Source organism: Prosopis cineraria, unplaced genomic scaffold, assembly GCF_029017545.1.
Source record: "Prosopis cineraria cultivar Desert tree isolate PC_DT_omini unplaced genomic scaffold, ASM2901754v1 PC7, whole genome shotgun sequence".
In the NCBI taxonomy this organism is placed as follows: Eukaryota; Viridiplantae; Streptophyta; class Magnoliopsida; order Fabales; family Fabaceae; genus Prosopis; species Prosopis cineraria.
The window spans coordinates 27,195,468-27,217,687 of NW_026555338.1; the positions used below are offsets into that span (position 1 = coordinate 27,195,468).

The following is a 22,220-nucleotide window of genomic DNA, read 5'->3' on the forward strand; positions in this document are numbered from 1 at the left end:
GGCACAGTCATAGGCACACATCCATATAAAATACATGATATGTTCTTTTTTCATCAATGAGCTTTTGCTAGGCTTGATTGTGATAGTATTAATATTAATATGATTACGCTCCTCGCTCCCCCCGCCCCAATCAGTTTAGTTAAATGAGGTTCATGATTACACACATCCATAAGTAATATTTTTTCATTCTGTTTCGTTTCAGAAAATAATTTTTAAAATTTAATTTAAAGCTCAATTTTTAAAAATAAAAATGAGAATTAATAATGTTTATTCATACTTTTTGTTTTAGGAATAAGGTGGAAATCTCTAAGTCAGATTGCAAATCTTAAAGTAAACTGCATTCTAGATGAGACAAGACGATTGCATGAGATATAGAATGAATCTTTATAAAGCTTAATCCAACTAAATTTATTTAAAAAGATAATCTAAATATCTTGATAGTAATAACTCATAGATGTGGCATATTTTTGCGTCGATCATTCACCAGCTCACGATGATATTCTGCTTATATCATATCAAAAAATTGATTGGCAATATATATACACACGATAACGAAGGCTCTTTATTATCACCCATCCGACTGCCAAATCTATATATATATAAATAGAAATAGAATACATAATTTATTTGTTTATTAAAATATTTTTCTTATTGATTGATATTAAGTTATTATCTCTCTAGTCTTCGTTATTAAAAATAGAATGATTTATATTAAAGGATCAAGCAAAAAGTCCGTACAGTAGACATGAAAAAGGATAAAAATAAAAAGTAAAAGAGTAACGAAACTTTTAACCTCTCAAATTTATTTCAATTATTAATTTAGCTCCTTAAATTTTATTTCTATCAATTTAATCCTTTAAGTTTATTTCAATTATCAATTTAATTCTTATTGTTTACAAAAGAGATTACATTGTTAAAAAATTTTTATTTTAATAATAGAATATTGATGGTAATCATATAGATTAATGAAAATGAGTATAATTATTTAGGTAGGAAAAAAGCATATACTAAAATTTTAAAAGAAAAATAAGATAACAAAACACATTATAAGGAATTATATTGATAAAAAATAAACTCACTTGAGTGTTTATTTTGTTCTCATTTAGCTATATATACACACACCAAATCATTAATATACTTTACTACACATTAGATTTTTTTTAATAATCAATTTGTATTTTAGAACTTAAAAGACTCACATGATAATTTAAGAAAACATATGGGATCAAATTGATAAAAATTAAACTTAAGGGATTAAATTGATAATTAAAATAAATTTGAGGGACTAAAAATTTTATCATCCCAAAAGTAAATTAAAAATAAACATTTAACAAAAAGCCAAATGTCAACCTTGGTCTAAAAAAATTTCGAAGTTGACCGAGGAAAAGTTATCGAGCTGGAAGCCAAGATCTTATTATTGCTCATACGGTTGAAAGTGAACAATAAAGGCCTCTTCGTGTATCTGTGTGTGTAGCAAGTAATCAAAGAGGTCCTAAAGATAAATATATGAAGATGAATGTTGAATAGCAAGAAGACATTATTTATATATTTTTTAAAGAAAATGGCAATTGCTTTCAAACAATATAGCTTCTTCAAATTAAACAAGTGGTTTCAAAGAAATAATAGTTTGGGGAGATTTATATATGCCTGTGCTCTATTATTATTGAGTGGTGCATGGAAACATCAGTCACTATCCTTGACGTAAAATCTGATCGGCTTGAAGAATTTAATCAATCTCTACTACTCTTTGTAATGCTTTATTTTCTCAATTTTCTCTTTTTATTAATAAATTTTATATAAAATAAAAAAACATATTGATATATAATAATCGTGAAATGGTGGTATACTTTTTGTATTTTTTATGATTTTTTTAAAATATCTTAAAAACGTAATACCTTTAAAAAAAGTACAAAAAATTGCATTATTTCATGATTGCACGATGTCAAAATATTTATCATTTTATATTAAGCTAATAATAAAAAAAGAAAACTAAAATTGAGAAGGCGAAGTATAATTAACAAGGAATATTTATACATTAGAAGCTCCAAGCCCGTGTTTGTGGGCACTGGTCTGTTTTGGACGCACTATTTTTCCTTTTTGTGTGCTTTTAATGAGCGTGTGTTGGCCATTGTCAAGGAACACTTTCTGAACTAGTTTGATATTAATGAATACCGTTGCTTCTTTGAGCATTGTATATTTGATATATATATATATATATATATAACTATTAATCTTTTATAGTTTTAACATGTTTTGGTATAGGTTCTTATAATTTTTTTTAGTTGCTCTAGCTAGTTCGCTCTAGTCTATCCCATTTGCAATCTTAGCCCATTTATTTTTTTGAATATGTCCAAAAAGAAGATGAGATGACATTAATAGTGTTAAATAAATTGACTCATGACTAATACTATTAAGCTGAACTGAATGATGAAATTATGATTTAGCAAATTAACAGCATCAATACCCTGTTTTCTTTCATGTTTCAAATTTCAATATGTTAAAGTATAGTTCTATCTCAGTACAAAGATTGATGACGTCAATCACATGTTTGCATATTTAACATTATTAATGCTACCTCTCATTCTTTTGGACGTATTACAAAAATAGAGGGACTAATATTGTGCATGGGTTGAACTAGATAGATATGAAACAATGAAACAACTACAAGGACTTATATCAAAACACATTAAAACAATATGATCAATAATTGTGTTTTCTTTTATATATATAACCTTATAACCTCTATATTTGAATATTACTTTATTGTTGCGTTAATTATTTAATTGACTTGCATATTTTATTATATTTGATGAGATCAAATTAAACATACAATACATGAGATTATTTAGGATAAAGACATCACGAGTGGTGGTCCCTCAAAGCACCGATTTTTCCATGTGCTCAAGTAGATGTTACCTATGAAAAAGTGAAACATTAAATCCTAATATAACGACAAAATAATAATAATAATAATAATAATAATAATAATAATAATAAAAGCCTCATAATAACAGAAAATTAAGCCACGCCCAGCAAACTTGTAAAAGACAAAGCGAAAATTAATTCACAGCTTTTAGTTTTTCTTAATTAATTTTAAATTCGGTTCTTATATTTTATTTTGTTTTAATCAAGTCATTATATTTTAATCTATTAGATATATTAATCCTTAAATATTAAAATTATTAATAAATGATTAACATTTCCAAAGCAAAGTAAGTTTTGAAGTTTATAGAAAATTTGATTTAATACTTTTGGTCAAATAATAAATGTTGATCCAGCTAGGAAGGATTTGACCCATTACTCAATCTCACTACAAATGTGAAACTCTTATTAGTGGACAGTCTATGAGTATGTACCCTTGTTAGCGCTCTTTGAATTTAGAAGCATGCTCTGATCCTAATGACTTGTTGAGCTCTGACGACATGACTTAACTAAACTTTTTACTATCAGTAAAAAAAATTAAATTTTATTTTAAAACAATGCTTACATTTTTATTTTTTAATGAAAATTATAAATGTATAAAAATTATTTAGAAGACACAGTAATATAATTATATCAACAGGCTTGGGGTTAACCAAGGAGACTAGTCTTTCATAATATAGTGAATCAATGTTAAAAATTATATTAGGAGATGTGCGCAATAGTACTTTAAATAGGATTGTCTTTTATAGGAAGATACTTGTACACTATAAAAAAAAAAAGACATAATCGAATTATACAAATTTTAAGTTACAAAAATATTTAATTATTTAATCTATTAATAAAAACATAAAAATTCTTAATTTCATTGTCTAAGTGAGAAAATTCAAGAATTTTAATCTCTAAGGATGAATAAATTTAATGGATTAAACTAGAAATGTTCAATTAAAATAAAATAAACTACAGATTTTAATTTAAAATTAAAAAAAACTATAAAGAATTGTAGATTAATTTTTCGAAAAACAAATAAACATCTAAACAGAAAAATAATATTTTTTTTGCTATGTTTCGTTTACAAACACGTCGAGGAGACACACACACGTTGAAAAGATATATAGAGGGAATTGATCCTCTATAGGTATTGAAGTTGAGACGTATTTTTTGATTTCACATGGTGATGATCACTGCATGTCGGACTTGCTTGGTCAGTGTATTTATTACATGATAAATCTTAATTTTAGAGGCGTCTCATTCACAGTTCCAAAACCTAAGCCAGAGACTCAGAGAGGCATCATGAGCTGAATTGAATGAATGTGTTGCGTTTTGTGTCTCACGACACAATCACAATCCATCACCTAACCCGTCACGGATTTGGTTTCAGCTAGAAGTGTTCACGATTGTCCTTTGCCCTAATCGTCTCGATTCATTTTTAATGATGTTGGGACCAGACTTTATGGGATATAACAAAAATATGTTCAAAATGAGAGAGGACATGGAGTCATCATTGAGATGTCTTGTTTCGTCCTGGATATATTATTATATTTTTTTTGTTTTCTTTTATTAATATTTAATATTTATTTTTGAGTATATATTTTTGTTTGTTTATTTTCTTTTCTTTTTACATATTATGTCTAATCACTTACGTTAGTCAATGATTATACTGTTATAGTATCTATAGCATGCAGGTCCTTTGCAGTTATTGTGTAATTGATTTTAAATTATGATTGTTATAATTGTGTTCTTTTACTTTAAATCATAGTTATTGTGACTTAATTATTGAATTCATGTATTTATATTGTTTTGGTTTTGAACTTAGTAAATTATATAAGGAAAAATATAACTTTAGGTTCGTACACTTTACTTGTGTTTTGCTTTAGGCCTATGCATTTTTTTTAATATTTTAGGTTCTTATACTTTTATTTTTTATTATTTTAGGTTCCTCCCTAAAACAATAATAAAAAATAAAATACAAATACCTAAAACGTCTAAAAAAGTATAGGGACTAATAGAAAAATGTAAGTAAAGTACAGAGATCAAAAATTATAATTTTTCATTATTTAATTTAATAAATATCATTATATAGGCCTCTCTTTTACATTTTATTTTGTTTTGTTGGGATATCCTCGTCTCGTCTTATCCCATCTCAATTCCAAAAAATATGAAATGGAACATGAGATAAAAATTTAATTTAATTTTTATTTTTTTAAGATGAGATAGTGGATAGTGATGACCAATCATATCTCATCCAAAGAACACTCCTATTTCAACACTAAAGTATGAACCCTTCAGGTTAAATTTTTAATTATAATCCAGATTTAACTTTTTTTACTTTTTATTTTTAAAAAAATTATCTTAATAGATATATAATTTTTAATAAAAATAATCTTATAATTATCCAGATTTGTAACTTCAAATTTAAATTATTTAAAATAAAATTGACTAGTTCAAATTTTTTTCATAACAATAAGTATCGTGATGCTGATCACGTCATAGCGTCACAGTCAGTACCGACCTAAAGGACTCTTCAAAAGTGATGCATTTCTAATTTCTATTTCCGCATCAGTTTCTTTTTCTTTTTCTTTCTTTGTGTGTTAATTCACTCTAACAAAATCGATCAATTAGAAAGGGTTGTGAATTAATTTAAAAAAGATTCTCATGCTTCACATGCTAAGACTATATGTTCTACTAGTATCTGGAAGTTTTTAATTTTGAGAAGGGTACTTATTAATTCCCTACCAAAATCCTTATCTTTCACCCTCAACTGTGTATGATGTAAGACATTTTTAAAAAATCTTACTTGATTTGATATTCTCTCTGTTCAAAAATGTAAGGCATTTTTTGAGGTGTTATTTAAAAATGTAATATATTTTTAATCTTTTAAGGTGTCATCATTACCTTTTTTTAAAAGTACCCTATTGATAATGACTTTATATTTATTATAAGTTATTTAATATGGGTAAATATGAAAAAATAAAATTAGTTAAAAAATAAATAACTATTTTATTGAGGTAAGATTCAATTAAAAATGTCTTACATTTTTAAATGGAGGGAATACAGAATAGTGGTTAGCTCTGGCTCTTAATGTTAGATCTCAGTGTCACAGCTATGGAGCTGGCTTCCCCCACCTCTGCACCTCTCCCATACCGATCTAAACTGATAGGATTAAATCTAAATGTTTAAATTTAATATTTTTTATTTTAAATTTATTAAAATAAAAAATTTACAGAACTGTTCATATTAAAATTAAATTGTCCAGATTTTTAAATAAATTTATTAAATTTTTTTATAATTCATATACATTTTTATATAAAATTAATAAATCTTAACTGTCTAAATTAAATCTGAATGACCTATATATGCGCTAGGGGGGTGCGAGGAGGGCTTCCCTCAGCTCACGCAACTATCAGCCTCTTGTTCTTTCTCCCACTCTAGTCTCGGAGCTCGTAGCTTCTTTCAATATCAAGTATTGCACTATTGAAGCCAAAATAATTTATGAATTCAGTTGCTAAAAAAAAATGTCATTTGTAATTATATTAGTTTGTTGGAGCCTATTAGTGCCAAAATAAGCAATTAATGTTGTGTATATTTTTAAAATTAAAAAATATTGAAAATATGCCAAAGGGACATAAAGCCCGAGCAACTTCAATGGTCGAGCTTTGTTAGCATATGATGCATTTTTTATAAATGAGCTTTTTAGATAGGACTAGATCATCCCATTTTCTCACATCTAATTTTGATATGCAATACTCTTTTTGATCTTATTTATAAGTTACTTTTAGCATGTTTCATCAGAATTAAAAAAAATTTTAAACCTCATTAATTTTATTTTAAAATTTAACAAGTTTTCACCTTTACCTCTAATAAATATTTTAATTTTTTACTGATATTTTTATTTAAAATATTTAATAAAGGCAAAAATGTAAAGATGAGCATTTAAAATTGGCAAATACTCTATAAATATGATTAATTTTTTTTTCTCTTTTTAACTTATAAATAGAATCAGATCAAGGAATATATCATAATGTTTTAAGTATTTTTGGCCAAATATTTTAAAACTGATTTTTGGAATTCTCCCATTTTTCAACCAGGGAATATATATATATATATATATATATTATATAATACTCGTGACAGAGCCTTCCATCCTATTGACTATAAATCCTTTAATTTCAACACAGCTAAAATATAGAATATTTAATTTGAAACCAATCACATGAGTTTGACCTATAAAAATTATTTTTTTAAATAGATTGAAATATGCTACGTGTAACATGGATAGGGTCACGGCAGGGCATTACCCCTATTCGTGTCCAGCCTGGCGTGTAGTTTGGGCCCGTTTTGTGGTCGAGTGTATTAGGTTGAGGTTGGCCTCATTGAATATATTTTTTATAAAACTAATAATAGAATTAAAAGTATTTTTTTAAAATTATATATGATCAATAGTTGCCTATTATTTTTACATAATATTAACTAATAACACCTTTTAAATTTTGAAAGGGGTTAAAAAATTATAACGATAAGAAATATAAAAAGATCATAAAAATAATATAACTCTCAAAACAAAAAAAATATCATAAATTAAATATTATTTACAAAAAATGTTATTAAAAAAACATATGTTTAGGCCAGGCAAGGGAGGGTTTGAATCTTACCCGGTTCTCAATCTGATGTATCTGAATAGCTCAAGCAAGTTTGGGTTGACCAAATTTTTGGGTGATGTGGATAGCCCAACTTATACTTTTAAGATTATGGTAGTACTTAATTCTAAATGTAACAATAATATACATAAACTTAATCATTTTGAAAACGCAAGCAGTAAACTAACTGTGAAAAGCATATCCTTTAAAGAAATTTTGATTTCAAGATCCTCAAATATTATTATAATCATGTGGGTGAGTCACTTTCGTTACAAAAATATATCTTATGTATTCTAGATAGATACTTTTGCATAATGATTTTGGAGTTTTTTCTATTTACAGCCATCATATATTGACTTTCATCGACTTCTGATTTTTAACATGTTGGTTGATATTTCATGCTTGATTATTGTTTCAGATTCACTTTGATTCTTCACCCATAATAATTCATAAATCATAAAGTCGTTGGCATTTATAGCAGATCCAGATGTATTTATATTGATCTACATATACTGTCCGAATCCTCTATATTCATATGTATTATACATAGTACATATATCCAGAGAAACAGGGAAAAATGCATGAATATAATTTTGAATGTATAAAAATATCATTTTCCAGAAAAAGCCAAAATGCCAAAATATGACCACCTACAGATAGAATAAATAGCAGTGAAAGCCCATGAACTTGTGAAACGTCATAGAAAGACCAAGGTAACAAAAAAAAAAAAAGAAGTAAATATATGAAAAAGCCCTTATTCATACGGCAGTTATACAGGTCATATGTAAATTCTAAAAATGTAAAAGTAAATATTTCTTTTCCCGTCCTGTTTGCGATTTATTTCTGGGAACTTTTAGACTGTAATTTTTTTAATCTCCTTTTAATATAAATTGACCCTTTAATTAAAAAGAAGAAGCAAATTCCAAAAGTTTAATTGCGATCTTCAAAAAAGTTCAGTTATAATAATTTAGTTCCTCCAGTCCTTCATATAAAACACTTTTTAGAAGTTCTGCTTAGTTCTTAATACAAGACATCTTGTAATACTTGATGATAATTAATGAATTATTTCCAAAAATGCCCACAAATATAATTGGTTCATTTGAGTGACATGTTTGACTTTAAGATTTAAAAGTGCTAATAATTTTGATTAAAGGTAATTTGGGATTTTTATATATTTTTTAAAAAAATCAAGACTCTTAACTAATTTTAACTCCTTTTCTTAATTCTTGTAATTTAATAAAAAATATTTTATAAATAGGATTGGAGGGATTATATAAATATGCTTGTAAACGAACTGTAAATTGTTGAAGTTTGTGAATCTCAGAATTTCATTTGCAAACTCTAAAAGTTTAGCTGCGAATTCCAAAAGTTCGATGCATGCGATTTATAACCCATTTACAATTAATTAATCTTCTACAACTTTTTCCAATATTTGTAACTAAGCTTTTCAAAAAGCTTCCAAAATTCATGGTGCTTTAATGTCATTTTCTTATTTTAGTGGTCCCAATGTATATAGAAGCATATTTTGTCATGTTACTCCCAATAAATTCATAAATGAAAATTAAAGAAAAGAATTTATATACACCTAACAGGTATTCAATTCATGAACCAAAGCTACCAAATAGAGTTGACTAAATCCAATATTAATATATATTTTTCCCTTCATCATCATCATTCAAATGTTGTTCCATATCTAATTTAACAGAGCCATGGTTGAGACCACTTCAGCTCCAATCCAAAGCTCTTCAAGTGATCATGATAGACCCTCTAGAGGTGGCTGGCATGCTGCCATGTTCATCATCTGTAAGCTCTCTTTCAATCTTCTTCGAGATCTCCTTTATCTCATCATCATCATCATCTATTTTTTCATAGACACTTCACAGAAAGTTGAATTTGGATAAACTGAGTTTCTCTTCTGAAATTATTACAAGCAAATGAGTTGTTCTGAGTTGATGATCTGATCTAGGCTCTGTAATATACCTTGTCTATGAACACTTTAATTTGAATGATAATGACATGAGGAATATATTATATATATATTGATGATGTGTGTGTACAGTTGTGGAGATGGCAGAGAGATTTGCATTTTATGGATTGAGCGGAAACTTGGTGAGTTACCTGACGAATGTTTTGGGAGAGACAACACCAGAAGCTGCTAAGAATGTCAACACTTGGGTTGGTGTCTCCTTCATCTTCCCTTTGATCGGAGCTTTTGTTGCTGATTCATATCTTGGTCGTTTCAAGACTATCATCTTCTCTTCCATCATCTATTTCTTGGTATTTCACCTACTTTCCCAAATCATTTCTTGTTATTATTATTTGAAAAATATAACTTTCGTGCTTGAACTTTTGTTTTTTTTTTTTTGCAATTATATTGATTCAATACTTAATTGACTTAAAATAATTCAATCCTTATAGTTTTTTTATTAAGTAGAACTCACTCCCTATAATTTTTTAAATCAATAAATAACAAGGATTGAGTTGTAGTAAGTCAAATTTTAAAAAATAAATCCATAATTAAAGCAAAGTTTATGAACCAAAAGGTATATTATCCCTTATTTTAAAAAAGAACAGAGAGAAATGGTAGTGAATTTGGTCCTGAACTTCTGCTAAACGCTGGGCAGATTTTATTGGGCATTCTTTATTGGAAATATGGAGAAAGTATATAAATAAAGAAAATATAAAATTTTTGCCCCAGTTTTTTTTCAATTATTGATTCAATACCTATAGTTTTTTTATTTGAAACCGCTCGTTCCTTATAGTTTTTTGACTTGATGAAAACCAATCCCTATGATTCTTTGACCCAATAAATTGCAAGGACTAGGTTATATTGAATCAAAGTTTAAGTACTAAGTCAATAATTAAAAAAAGTTTAAGAACTATATAAGTAATATTATTAAACTTGAGAGGAGCCTTTTCTTGACAACAAGTTTGAGTTTGGTAAAATTGATGGACGATGCAGGGAATGATTTTGTTGACACTATCAGTAGCAGTGATTCCAATGCATAGCAGAAAATTAGTGTTCTTCATGGCACTTTACATATTGGCTATAGGAGAAGGAGGACACAAGCCAAGCGTTCAGACATTTGCAGCTGATCAGTTTGACGAAGACTCGCCACATGAGAGAATGGCCAAGATCTCTTTCTTCAATTGGTGGTACTTTGGACTTATCACTGGTGCTGTTTCTGCCATTTTGGTTGTTGTTTATCTTCAGGTAATTCATTTTACATTTAATATCTCTTTTTTATATGGTTATTTGACTGTCTCAGATTCAAGTATTATTACACTCAATTCAAAGCAGCTTTCCAAAAATATTTCTTGCACTTACATGAGTTCCAGACTTCATACTTTCCACATACTTAACCATGTGTTTACATTTTCTTTTTTAAATAAATTACGTTGATGGACCTTGTTTCAATTTTTTTTTTTTTGACATAAAAGTCAAATATTATCGTAAGCATAACGATAACACGCAAAGGCTAGGAATGCTACATGACCAGCATCATTACTTAAGCTAGGAAGGCAAACAAGAAATAGCTTTAGCGGAGACAAGTTAAAAAAATATATATATACTCTTTCCCTACCATGTAAGTCATTGTTACCTAATTCATATTTTTTTAAAAAAAAAAATTGGTTAAAACGTTAATTTTTTTTTTGAAAATTTTTGTATGTTTCTAATTGTGTGTGTGTGAATATATATATATATATATATTTAAATATAATAAATATAATATTTAATTTATTTAAAATAATTTAATTAATCACTTGAGTAGAATATAATAAAAGTATAAATAATATGTATGTATGTATGTAACCCACCTAATGTCCAATGTTTTTGACCAAGTGAGACTTTTAGAAAAAGTCTTATATTGTGATCAAGATTGAGTAAGATATATGACCTAATCTAGAACTTATATCGGATCTATATCAAGTTTTAATTTTTTTTAATTATACAAATCTTGTTTTCATCAATAAATATAGGGTTATCGTTTAAAGCACAGACATCTAGTATCCCAGAACAAGAAAAGATCCTTGTCCTCCCCACCCCCCCCCCGGGCCTGAATTCCTTTGGTCTTATGAATATGGGTAAATAGTGGCCCAATCAAGTGGACTGGCTCATCAAAATTGGGCCAGACTTATTCTTAAATCCTCTGTTGGGCCCAGTATAAGTCTACCTAGCCCAGCAGGCATGGAAGTAGCATTTGGTAGGGCCCAACATTAAGCCTAGTTAACGTAACCCACCCTTGCGGACGAGCCTATTCAACATATATTTAAGGACATACATAAAATTAAGTAAAATAATTTTAGACATGGTAATTATTTTTAAGGACTAAATTTAATATAAAATTTAACTAGAAAATTACCACTAAATATTAGTAAGTTTACCGTTTTAAAATTTAGAAATAATTTTTCTATCATTTTTTTAAAAATTATAATAATTTTATTCTTTAAAAATATTTAGGATTTTTAAAATCATTAAATCTAATCCTTTGAAAAATATGAGTTCTAATTTTTCTTTGACCCTCATTTTGCTCTTTTTTCCTTTGTTGACAATTTATGAATTTAGGATAATGTTGGGTGGACCGTTGGGTTTGGCATATTGGCGGCGGCTATAGCGGTGGCTTTTGGTATTTTCTTGCTTGGTATAAACAAGTACAGAAAACAAGGGCCACTAGGAAGTCCCTTCACTATGGTGGCTCAAGTGTTAGTAGCAGCTTTTCAGAAGCGGCACGTGGATGAGACGCGCACCGGAAGAGGTGTCTATCATGGAAAACTCACAATGCATGGTGTTATTGTGGACACAAAAACTAGAGTTTTGGCTCGTACCAAACATTTCAGGTATGTTAATTATAAAGGCGAAATTGTGCATTAGATGGGTGAAAAATTTGGGAGGAAAGTCGACCAATACTTGAAGAACATTACAGATTCTATTATTTGCTATCGAATTTTAAAAAGGTCTTTAAGAATCTACATTTAGTGGTGGAGCCACGTTAGAATGACGGTATATAAATGTATCCCAATCTTTAAAAAAAAATTATAAGTAAGGTATGTAAATTTTGCAATTTTCTATCTCCTACTTATAATATTTTACATTTTCTTGACTAAATAAAATATATTTGGGCTCGAAAGTTAGTTATGTGTGTCATATTTTAACAATCAAATATAAACTATGAAAAACATATTTACAAGAAAGATCATATTAAATTTTTCACTATAATTTTAAAAAATGATAATAAATTTACTTATAAATTGTAATCCTAGTGTAATTATTTTTAAAAAAATATTAATTTTTAAATTAATTTATCTTGCACCTCTTAATGTTTTGGTCTTGGCTCCTCCAGTATCTACATTAATAATTCTTGAAGAAGGATATTTCATATTTGGTACTTCATTACAAAATTTTCACCCATTTGGTTTTATGCAATATTTTTCCTATCATAAGTTATCTTCTCTTTCAAAAAAATATGATTATTAGATTTAATCCTCTACTCTATGTGAATACTAAATTATAAAATTTACACTTTTTGACGAGTTTCAGATTTTTGGACAAGGCAATGATAATTGATGAAGTTGATGCATCAAGCAACACAACAAATCCTTGGAGGCTATGCTCATTAAACCAAGTGGAAGAAATGAAGCTAGTTCTAGGCCTCATACCCATATGGCTAACATGCTTGTACTTCAATTTAGTGCAAGCTCAATCATCAACCTTCTTCACCAAACAAGGTAGCACAATGATTAGATCTCTAGGACCTCACTTCACTATCCCACCGGCTTCGCTCCAGTGCATCTCCGGCTTCGTTGTCATCATCTTCATCCCAATCTACGACCGATTCCTTGTGCCCATAGCAAGAAAATTCACAGGCAAACCCACAGGCATCACAATGCTTCAAAGAATTGGCATTGGCTTGTTCCTATCTGCTCTAACCATGTTTGTGGCTGCCCTAGCAGAGTTCAAAAGGCTTAAAGTAGCAAGTGATCATACTCTCTTGGACAGTCCAAAGGCAATAGTGCCAATTAGGGTTTGGTGGATGCTTCCTCAGTACATGTTGCTAGGGTTTGTGGATGCTTTATCCATTGTAGGGCTTCAACACTTGTGCTATGATCAAATGCCCGAGGCATTGAGAAGCTTGGGAGCTGCATTTTATATCAGTAATGCTGGTGTTGCAAACTTCATAAGTAGTGCTATGATATCTATTGTGGAAGGAGCAAGCAGAAAGAAATGGCTTGGGAATAATCTGAATAGATCACACCTTCATTACTATTATTTTTTGCTTGCAGGAATTGGGGTTTTGAATTTGAGTGTTTATGTTGTTGTTGCTAAGAGGTATGTTTACGAGAAAGTTGAAGAATATGATGAAAGGAAAGAGGAAATGATTATAAGGGGTTCTAATGAACGTCACAATGAGCATGATGAAGAAAATGCTCGTGGTTAAGTTTTTTTCTAATGGATTAGGCATTGATTGTTTCTAAAAATAATTAGTGCAACAAATAGTATTATTTGTTATAAATTTTGTATTTTTGGTTAATTAAGGTATCGGGCTCTGCTCGTTACTTAGAGTCCAGATTGCAAGGCACGCTATATGAATATGAAAATTAGCTAGGTGGGTGTCCAATAAGTTTTATTGTTTTATATATTAATATAGAAAAAATTAATATGTAGGTTCTTCTAATTTTTTTAATTTTAAATTAGATTCTTATAATTTATTTTGTTTTAATCAAGCTTTTATAATTTAATTGATTAAATATATTAATCTTTGAATATTAAAATTAACAATGAATGACTAACTTTTCCAAAAACAAAACATTTTGAAAATTTATAAAAAATTGGATTTAATATTTGGGCCAAAATTTAAAAAATAAAATTTGATTTAATACAATGCTTACATTTTTATTCAATTTTTCATGAAAATTTTGTGTGTATAAAAAATTATTTAGAAGACATAACCGAATTATATAAAATTAAAGTTATAAAAATTATTTAATTGTTACTAATTATATGAAAATTAAAATCAAACAAGTACATAGTAGAAGATCCAAAGATGGTTCATAAGGCAATAACACATAATCAAGATCACGTTGCGTTGAAGAAATGTTCTTTTTTTAAAGGATTATTTTGACACATTTAATTAGTTGCAAATACTAAGACATTTTCAATGAAATACTAATTTTCCATATATTAAAAAATGTCGTCGTCCTCTGCCATAGTGCAACGTTAATATATTTCCCAAGTCTTAAAAAAAGTGTCAGTCATCTTTATCTCTAAAGAATTAATGAGTCTGCTCTAATTTTGTATTATTAAGAAAATCACGTATTTTCATTGTAAGTACAAATAAATTCTAAACTTTGGTCAAATGTCTTATTAATTTAATCAAATTGTTCGCTTAAAGAGCTCTAATTGTATTGATACGTGCCGGCTTAGGCTACTCGCGGATTGCGTCTTGTTTAAACAACTTAGACGCAAAGGCATCACCTTCTTCTCCAATTGGGTTGTGATTTGTGAAGAGATTTTCTTTCTTTTCTTTTTTTCTACTTGATTTCTGCAACTACTAATTTTTATTTAATTTTTTATTCATATGGCTTAAATTACCAACCTTGCTTAAAGAACACAGACATTTTTTCTACTCGATCCAATTATTGTTTGTGGCATTATTCTAGTATATATTAATATACATTTAACAGTTCAAAGAAAAAATTGAAATAATAAATATAATGGGGAAAAAGGGGGGGGAATGGGAAAGGAATATTGATTACTTTTGATGAAAATTTAATTTAATATTTTTTTCAAAAAAAGGAAAAAGAAAATTTAATTTAATACAATGTTAAAGTTATTATTGTTATTATTATTATTATTTTGGCCACTGTTATTATTAATTTTTCACGAAAGGCATGTTAATTTTTTATGAAAATTATATAAATTTTGATTTATGAAAATTATGTAATTAATTCTAAAATTATATAATCTTTTAATGAAAATTTAATATTTTTAAAAATAAAAAAATTAACAATTTTAATCTTGAGAGATTAATAAATTAGACTGCTCATATTATAAGTGATTAAAACAAAATAAACTGTAAGAATTTAATTCAACATTGAAGTAAACTATAAAGACTTGTACATTAATTCTCCCTAAATTTTATTATATATAAATGTTTTTTCTAAAAATAGTCAGGTTATTTTTGTTATTCGTATGAAATTAATCACTTTTCTATTCTCTTTATTTTCTCCTGCTCAATCAAGCATGAAGAGATAGAAAATTACTCCTCCAATAGAGTTGTTTAGCTAGTTAGAAGTGCCGAAATATCGAATCACAAGACATTTAAGGAAAAAAAATTAATACTTTCATACAAAAGGTTTTATATGAATATATCATGAGAACTGTTGTTATGATAAGAGTAAATTAAAGGAGTGATTATTATTTAGTAATACCGGATAATGGATGATTTTGTTTGGCAAATTAGAGAAAAAAACGATAGCACAACATTAAGGAAGCAAGTTTCTTCTAATTCTCATATATCCAAGCAGACGTAGCCATGAATACAAGCTAAGTAATTAACAGCTAGACAGTAGTACATAACGTTGAATTAAAGCCATCAACTTATATATATACATATATATATATATATATATATCATGATATGACTTACTTTAATATATATAGATGACATGTTGACAACGAGTTCTTTCCCATTCTCAGAGCTAATTAAGCAACTTCATATAGATGCATCAATGGATACAACAAATGCAGCTTCAAGGAAAGCCAACTCTTCAAGTGATGATCACAGACCCCCAAGAGGTGGCTGGAATGCTGTCATCTTTCTCATATGTAACCTCTCTCTCTCTCTCTCTATCTCTCTCTCTCTCTCTCACGCACGCACGTATCAATATCATCATACTTAATGTATGCTTTTATCTTTTTCTTTCTCTGTTCTTTTCTTTTTTTCCTTATAAGTTGAAAAGGTTAAAAAATAAAAATAAAAAGTGTTGAGATAGAGATTTATTCTATTAATATATACTCTCTTTCAAAAATGTAAGACATTTGTTAAAAAATTAGATGTTCAAAAATATAAGACATTTTTAGCCTTTTAAGGTATAATCATTGCTTTTTTTTTTTCCAAAAGTACCCTTATTGATAATGAATTTATATTTACTGTAGGGTGTTTAATAGGGGTAAATATAAAAAGATAGGATTAGTTAAAAAGTAGGTAACTACTTTATTGGGGGGTGAGATTCGATTAAAAATGCCTTACATTTTTTAACGGAGAGAGTAGTGCCTATTAAAATTTATTCTACTGAGATTTAAGGAATATCTATTAAGAAAGAAATTGAAGGCATGTTTACATTTTTTTTTGAGGAATTCTACAATTTTTTTCTTCTTCTTTCTCATATGTAACCTCTCTTTCCACCCTTTTCTCAAATACATATATATATATATATATATATATCATCATACTTGATGCTTTTATCTTTTTCTTTCTTTGTTCTTTGTTTGGCCTAATTAAGTTGAAAGCTCGATAATAAGGAATACAAATTGACAAAAAAATTTAAAAGCATGTTTATATTTTTTTGAGTGAATTATACATTTTTTTGCATAAATTTTGCTATGCTAATTTACACAGCTGTATGTTTTTCTTATATTTTCCCACAAAAAAAAAATCTGTGTGTATTGTGAGACTAGAAAATTCAAGGAATAAATTTAATTTTGAGTGAATCAATGCTTGAGTTTAAAAAAAAAACTTAAATGCCTCTCCACACATATTTAATTTGGCATGTGATACTTGAATATTAAACATGAACAAAGTAAAACCGATACTTAAATACCCTCGTTACTTGTGTAAGTGGTTGAAAGTTTAAATCTTAACTCTTGTATATGTAATAATTTAGTTTAGAGAAGTCTATCATTTGCCTTAATTACAAGGAGATATCATTTGTTGTCGACGGAGCCTACTTACTTTTAAAACATAATAATGCTTGAACATGGCTTCCTCGTATTTATCTCATATTATAGTCTTGTACCAGTCCAAATCTTAAAACCTACATAAATCATGAAACGCAGTTGTGGAGATGGCAGGGAGATTTGCGTTCTATGGCTTAACTGGAAACTTGATAAGTTTCCTCACCGATGTTTTGGAAGAGACAACATCGTCAGCTGCTAAGATCGTCAACACTTGGGCTGGTGTCTCCTTCATGTTTCCTCTGCTTGGAGCTTTCATAGCTGATTCCTACCTTGGTCGTTCCAAGGCCATCATCTTCTCTTCCATCATCTATTTCTCGGTACACCCATGCACCTTCTTAGAACCGATGATCGACTCTACTTTACACAAAGTCTGAGAAATAAGCTACACTACTCTTCATGACTTATAGATTGATGATTTTCCCCAGCTGATCCTCAACAGTGTTAATTAATTTTGACATGTAAACGCAGGGAATGCTTTTGTTGACAGTATCAGTATCAGTTATTCCTTTGAACAGTCGAAAGGCAGTGTTTTTGGTAGCACTTTACGTACTGGCGATAGGAGAAGGAGGACAAAAGCCAATCATTCAAACATTTGCAGTGAATCAATTTGAAGATTCTTCATCGATGCAAGAGAGAATGGATAAGAGCTCCTTCTTCAATTGGTGGTACTTTGCAACTGTAATTGGTCAAGTGTCTGCTCTTTCCATTGTTATCTATGTCCAGGTATATTTCCTCCTCCTTCGTACATCATATTCTCTCAGGACATACAGTCTTAACTACACAACATCATGGAGTTTAATTAACAAGACCCACTTATAATACTTATTTATTTCTCAAGAGTGGATGGGCACGATGTCTCTTGTAATACTCCAACCTTCCAATTTTTTTTTTTCATTTGGAATTATTAGATTTTATATAAAATGAGAGACATTTTAATATTATCTAATGATGAAATGATGCAACTTTTTGTGATTTTTTAAAGAAAAATATCCTCAAATTGTGTAGATTTGATTTGTTTTACTTTCTATGAAAAAATGTGGGGAAAAAACCTAGAACGATATTAGAATCAAAATGTTTCTTATTTTTTCTAGAATCTAATTATCAAAAGAAAAAAAAAGAGAAAAAATTGAGAGATTGGGACATTAGGAAGGTGGGATATAATTAGAAGCCCTTATTAGTGGGTTTTGAACTTATGTTCATGTGGGAAGAGTCATGTTCTTCTCAATTCAATCAACACTCATTTGGCAAATAGGATGCTTCAATTTAGTCCTATTTATGAAGTAGAGAGAGTATTTATTTTGCCCTATTAAGGCACCTCAATGATTATTATACTATTTTTATCTTTACTTTTTTATTCCTATTAAATGTTAGAAAGGTTATTAAACCATGTTAGAGTATTTTAGTTTTAAAATATGTATATTTAATAAGGATAATTTTAAAAACTGGTTGAATTTTTTGACACAGCTAATAGAGTTTATAATTTTCCTTAACTTTAATGAAAATGCTGTAAGTGACTTATAAATAAAACTAAAAAAAGTACTAGTATATATTTAGTTAAATGACACACACATATATACTAATTATAATATATAGAATTTTTTTACTCCTTTCGTTAGAATTTATTTTCTTTTTTTATGCAAATAGGATAACGTGGGGTGGGCAACAGGGTTCAGCATATTGGCAGGAGCTTCGGCGGTTGCATTTGCTATTTTCCTGAGCGGCATGAACAAGTATCGTCCACAACTGCCTCTGGGAAGTCCTTTCACTTCGCTGGCTCAGGTGGTCGTAGCGGCGGCTCGCAAGTGGCGCGTGGATGAGACGCTCCCTGGAAGAGGTGTTTGTCATGGAGATACTGTCAATGGCCATTTGCTTTTGGAGCCTCAATGTATGACTTTAGCTCGGACCAAAAAATTTAGGTATTTATATAATATTCTTATCTTTTGTGAAACGATTATTTTATTTTAACTATTTCTTTTGAAATGCATACTACCTTTTCTTCAATAATAAAAGTAAACATATATTGAGATAGGCATAATATTTCATTTAAGTATTTAGCTACAATACTCTAATAATATATCTATCAATTGTTACTTATCTGTTAATTATAAGTATTAAATATAGTTTTAACTTGGTTATCCAAAGCTGACTTCAATTGTAAGCCTAACCCAAAATCTCGTCATGCATAAAAAATATGCATTTAGCTGGTATGATAAGATCATTCATTTTATTAATTTACATACGGTATACTTGTGAGTCTTACAAAAAACAAAACATTTATTAACTATTCCTACATAATTGTTTTCTTCTATAGAATTGAGGATTTAAACCTTGTTTTGGGTCACTCTCCATATTGGTCTATCTGATTGACTACAAGAGCCTCATATGGCTAACAAGCAACAAGAATACAATACATTATATTGTAGGGGTCAAATTAATTTATTTTTTGAGTAACAAAAAAAATTAAATACTTTATCAAAAGCTCACCATCTCCTAATAGAGAAAAAATAATGAGTATTATATATCCCAACATTAAAAATATACTCATTCTTCAGTAATCCGCCACATACGCATCCGCATCTTTTGCATGTGTATTACTAAATTTCATTAAAAAATTTCCTTAGAGTAAATCTCCACGTTAACTAATTAATTGATCTATATATCACGTCTTGAAAAATATATTAAAAGTGACCTTACAACTTCTAACTTGATTCAGATTTCTGGACAAAGCAATGATAATTGACGAGATTGATGCATTAAGAAACACTAGAGATCCTTGGAGGCTATGCCCATTAAACCAAGTGGAAGAAACGAAGCAAGTCCTTGGCTTGACCCCAATATGGTTAACCTGCTTGTACAATAGTATAATCCTGGCTCAGCTCTCAACCTTCTTCACCAAACAAGGCAGCACAATGGTCCGAACCATCGGTCCCCAACACTTCACCATCCCACCAGCATCACTCCAATGCATCACTGGTTTCACCATCATCCTCATAATCCCGATCTATGACTTACTCCTTGTCCCTCTTGCCAGAAAATTCATTGGCACGCCGATCACTGGCATCACGATGCTTCAAAGAATAGGTGTAGGTTTGTTCTTATCTCTTGTAACCATGCTTGTGTCTGCCCTAGTAGAGAACAAAAGGGTAAGAGTAGCGAGAGATCATTATGTCATGGACGATCCGAAGGCAATAGTGCCAATTAGGGTTTGGTGGCTGGTGGCTCAATATGTTTTTTGTGGGGTTTCTGAAGCATTTGGGATTGTGGGGCTACAACATTTTTTGTATGATCAATTGCCAGAGGCTAAGAGAAGCTTGGGGGCAGTGTTTTTTATTTGTAATGTGGGGATTGGGAATTTTATTAGTAATGGGCTTATATATGTTGTAGAGGTTGCAAGCAAAGGAAGATGGCTTGGAGATAATTACCTAAATAGGTCACATCTTGATTTGTTCTATTTTCTTCTTGCAGGATTAGGGCTTTTGGATTTAGGTCTTTTTGTTGTTGTTGCTAAGCAGTATGTGTATCGAAAAGCCCCCCAAATTTCCACTAACTCGTTCTCATGATATATATAATCTTTTTTTTTATATATGTGTGAGTGTATAAGGTCACCTTTTGTGTAACTTATTGAAAATTACAAAGTTAATATTTTAAAAATTTTTATAAACTATTTTATTTTTTGTTTTAATTTTAATAAAAAATTGATCTGATTATCGCATAAATATTCGTATATAAAGAAGTAGGCACATTTTTCTTAGTATTGCACAAAAACTAGTAATTAAGTCATATTATTTATAAATCGTGACATAAAATAATAAGACATTCTCACACATGAAAACACACGCAAAATTAAATATGCTAGTTAATATATCATATATAAATGTAAAATTCATAGAAAATTACAATATTCATAAAAGTATAAATAATTCATTTTTTCCTTATATTCAAGTAGTACACAAAAATGTGCATTAATATAAACTTTATAGCAAGCCACATCAATGATCAGTTATAAATTATGAAGTTCATTCCCTATATTTGTGTTACACAAAAAAAAAAAAAACTTGTCATGTTAGTCCAACAAAGATTAGTCTAATTATTAAAGATTTGGTTCACTAAAGTCGGGAATCAAATTTTGCTGCTGAGCGCGCTCTGACTCTGAAACCATGTCCTGCCTAGTGAGCCAAACTATTTGTACTTCGGTGTGATTCCTTAATGTTTCGGTGGCATATATACAGAACTCATGGACAAGAAAAACCGACTTAGAAAAAATCCAATTTATCAGTAAAAAGAAAAAGAAAAAATCCAATTTTTGTTAATCGGTGTCGCACGGGTATATGTCTCATCCTTTTGAATAGTGTGCCATTTAAACGAAAAAAAGGTACGTCACGTTTCTTCTCAATTAACAATCAATATAAATTTTTTTGGCCAACATATCAAGAATCAAAATATATATATATATATATATATAATTACCATTTAAAACGTGCGCTCATGCTTGGAAAAGTTTAAAATGAACCGTAATGATGAGTTTTGTAGATCTTATATTATATATAAACATATGGATATTCAATTTAGATTTAAGGTTTCATGGTTAAATATTGCCAAAAAAAATGTTTATGGAATCATTGAATGAATAACTTATCATTCAAATATTAGGGAAATACGTACATAACAATTGTAAGTACTATTTATACCTATAAAAACACTAACAC

At 28.9% G+C, this 22,220-nt stretch overlaps 2 protein-coding genes across 3 annotated transcripts; both read left to right on the top strand.

Annotated features, from left to right (window-relative positions):
• Positions 1-9,192: 9,192 nt before the first annotated feature.
• On the top strand, positions 9,193-14,162 carry LOC129316321 (protein NRT1/ PTR FAMILY 5.4-like). Of its 2 annotated transcripts, none has more exons than XM_054960677.1 (5): positions 9,193-9,359; positions 9,616-9,731; positions 10,519-10,770; positions 12,124-12,395; positions 13,096-14,162. In XM_054960677.1, the coding sequence occupies exons 1-5, from the start codon at positions 9,266-9,268 to the stop codon at positions 13,991-13,993; spliced, it is 1,632 nt and encodes a 543-aa protein (XP_054816652.1). In that variant the 5' UTR covers positions 9,193-9,265; the 3' UTR covers positions 13,994-14,162. The 2 variants fall into 2 exon arrangements, with proteins under 2 accessions (XP_054816652.1, XP_054816651.1); XM_054960676.1 differs by having other exon boundaries at positions 9,194-9,359; positions 9,616-9,833.
• Positions 14,163-16,316: 2,154 nt separating this feature from the next.
• LOC129316662 (protein NRT1/ PTR FAMILY 5.4-like) lies at positions 16,317-21,074 on the top strand. Its single transcript, XM_054961064.1, has 5 exons — positions 16,317-16,383; positions 17,614-17,831; positions 17,983-18,237; positions 19,159-19,430; positions 20,228-21,074. Exons 2-5 carry the CDS (start codon positions 17,622-17,624, stop codon positions 21,072-21,074), a joined length of 1,584 nt encoding a protein of 527 aa, XP_054817039.1. The 5' UTR covers positions 16,317-16,383; positions 17,614-17,621.
• The last annotated feature ends 1,146 nt before the right edge of the window (positions 21,075-22,220 follow it).

Coding starts and splice junctions, on each gene's coding strand:
- LOC129316662 (XM_054961064.1), top strand. CDS start 17,622: ATGGCAGGGAGATTTGCGTTCTATGGCTTAACTGGAAACTTGATAAGT. Junction 17,832..17,982: donor CTTCCATCATCTATTTCTCG/GTACACCCATGC, acceptor ATGTAAACGCAG/GGAATGCTTTTGTTGACAGT. Junction 18,238..19,158: donor CCATTGTTATCTATGTCCAG/GTATATTTCCTC, acceptor TTATGCAAATAG/GATAACGTGGGGTGGGCAAC.
- LOC129316321 (XM_054960676.1), top strand. CDS start 9,266: ATGGTTGAGACCACTTCAGCTCCAATCCAAAGCTCTTCAAGTGATCAT. Junction 9,360..9,615: donor TGCTGCCATGTTCATCATCT/GTAAGCTCTCTT, acceptor GTGTGTGTACAG/TTGTGGAGATGGCAGAGAGA. Junction 12,396..13,095: donor GCTCGTACCAAACATTTCAG/GTATGTTAATTA, acceptor GACGAGTTTCAG/ATTTTTGGACAAGGCAATGA.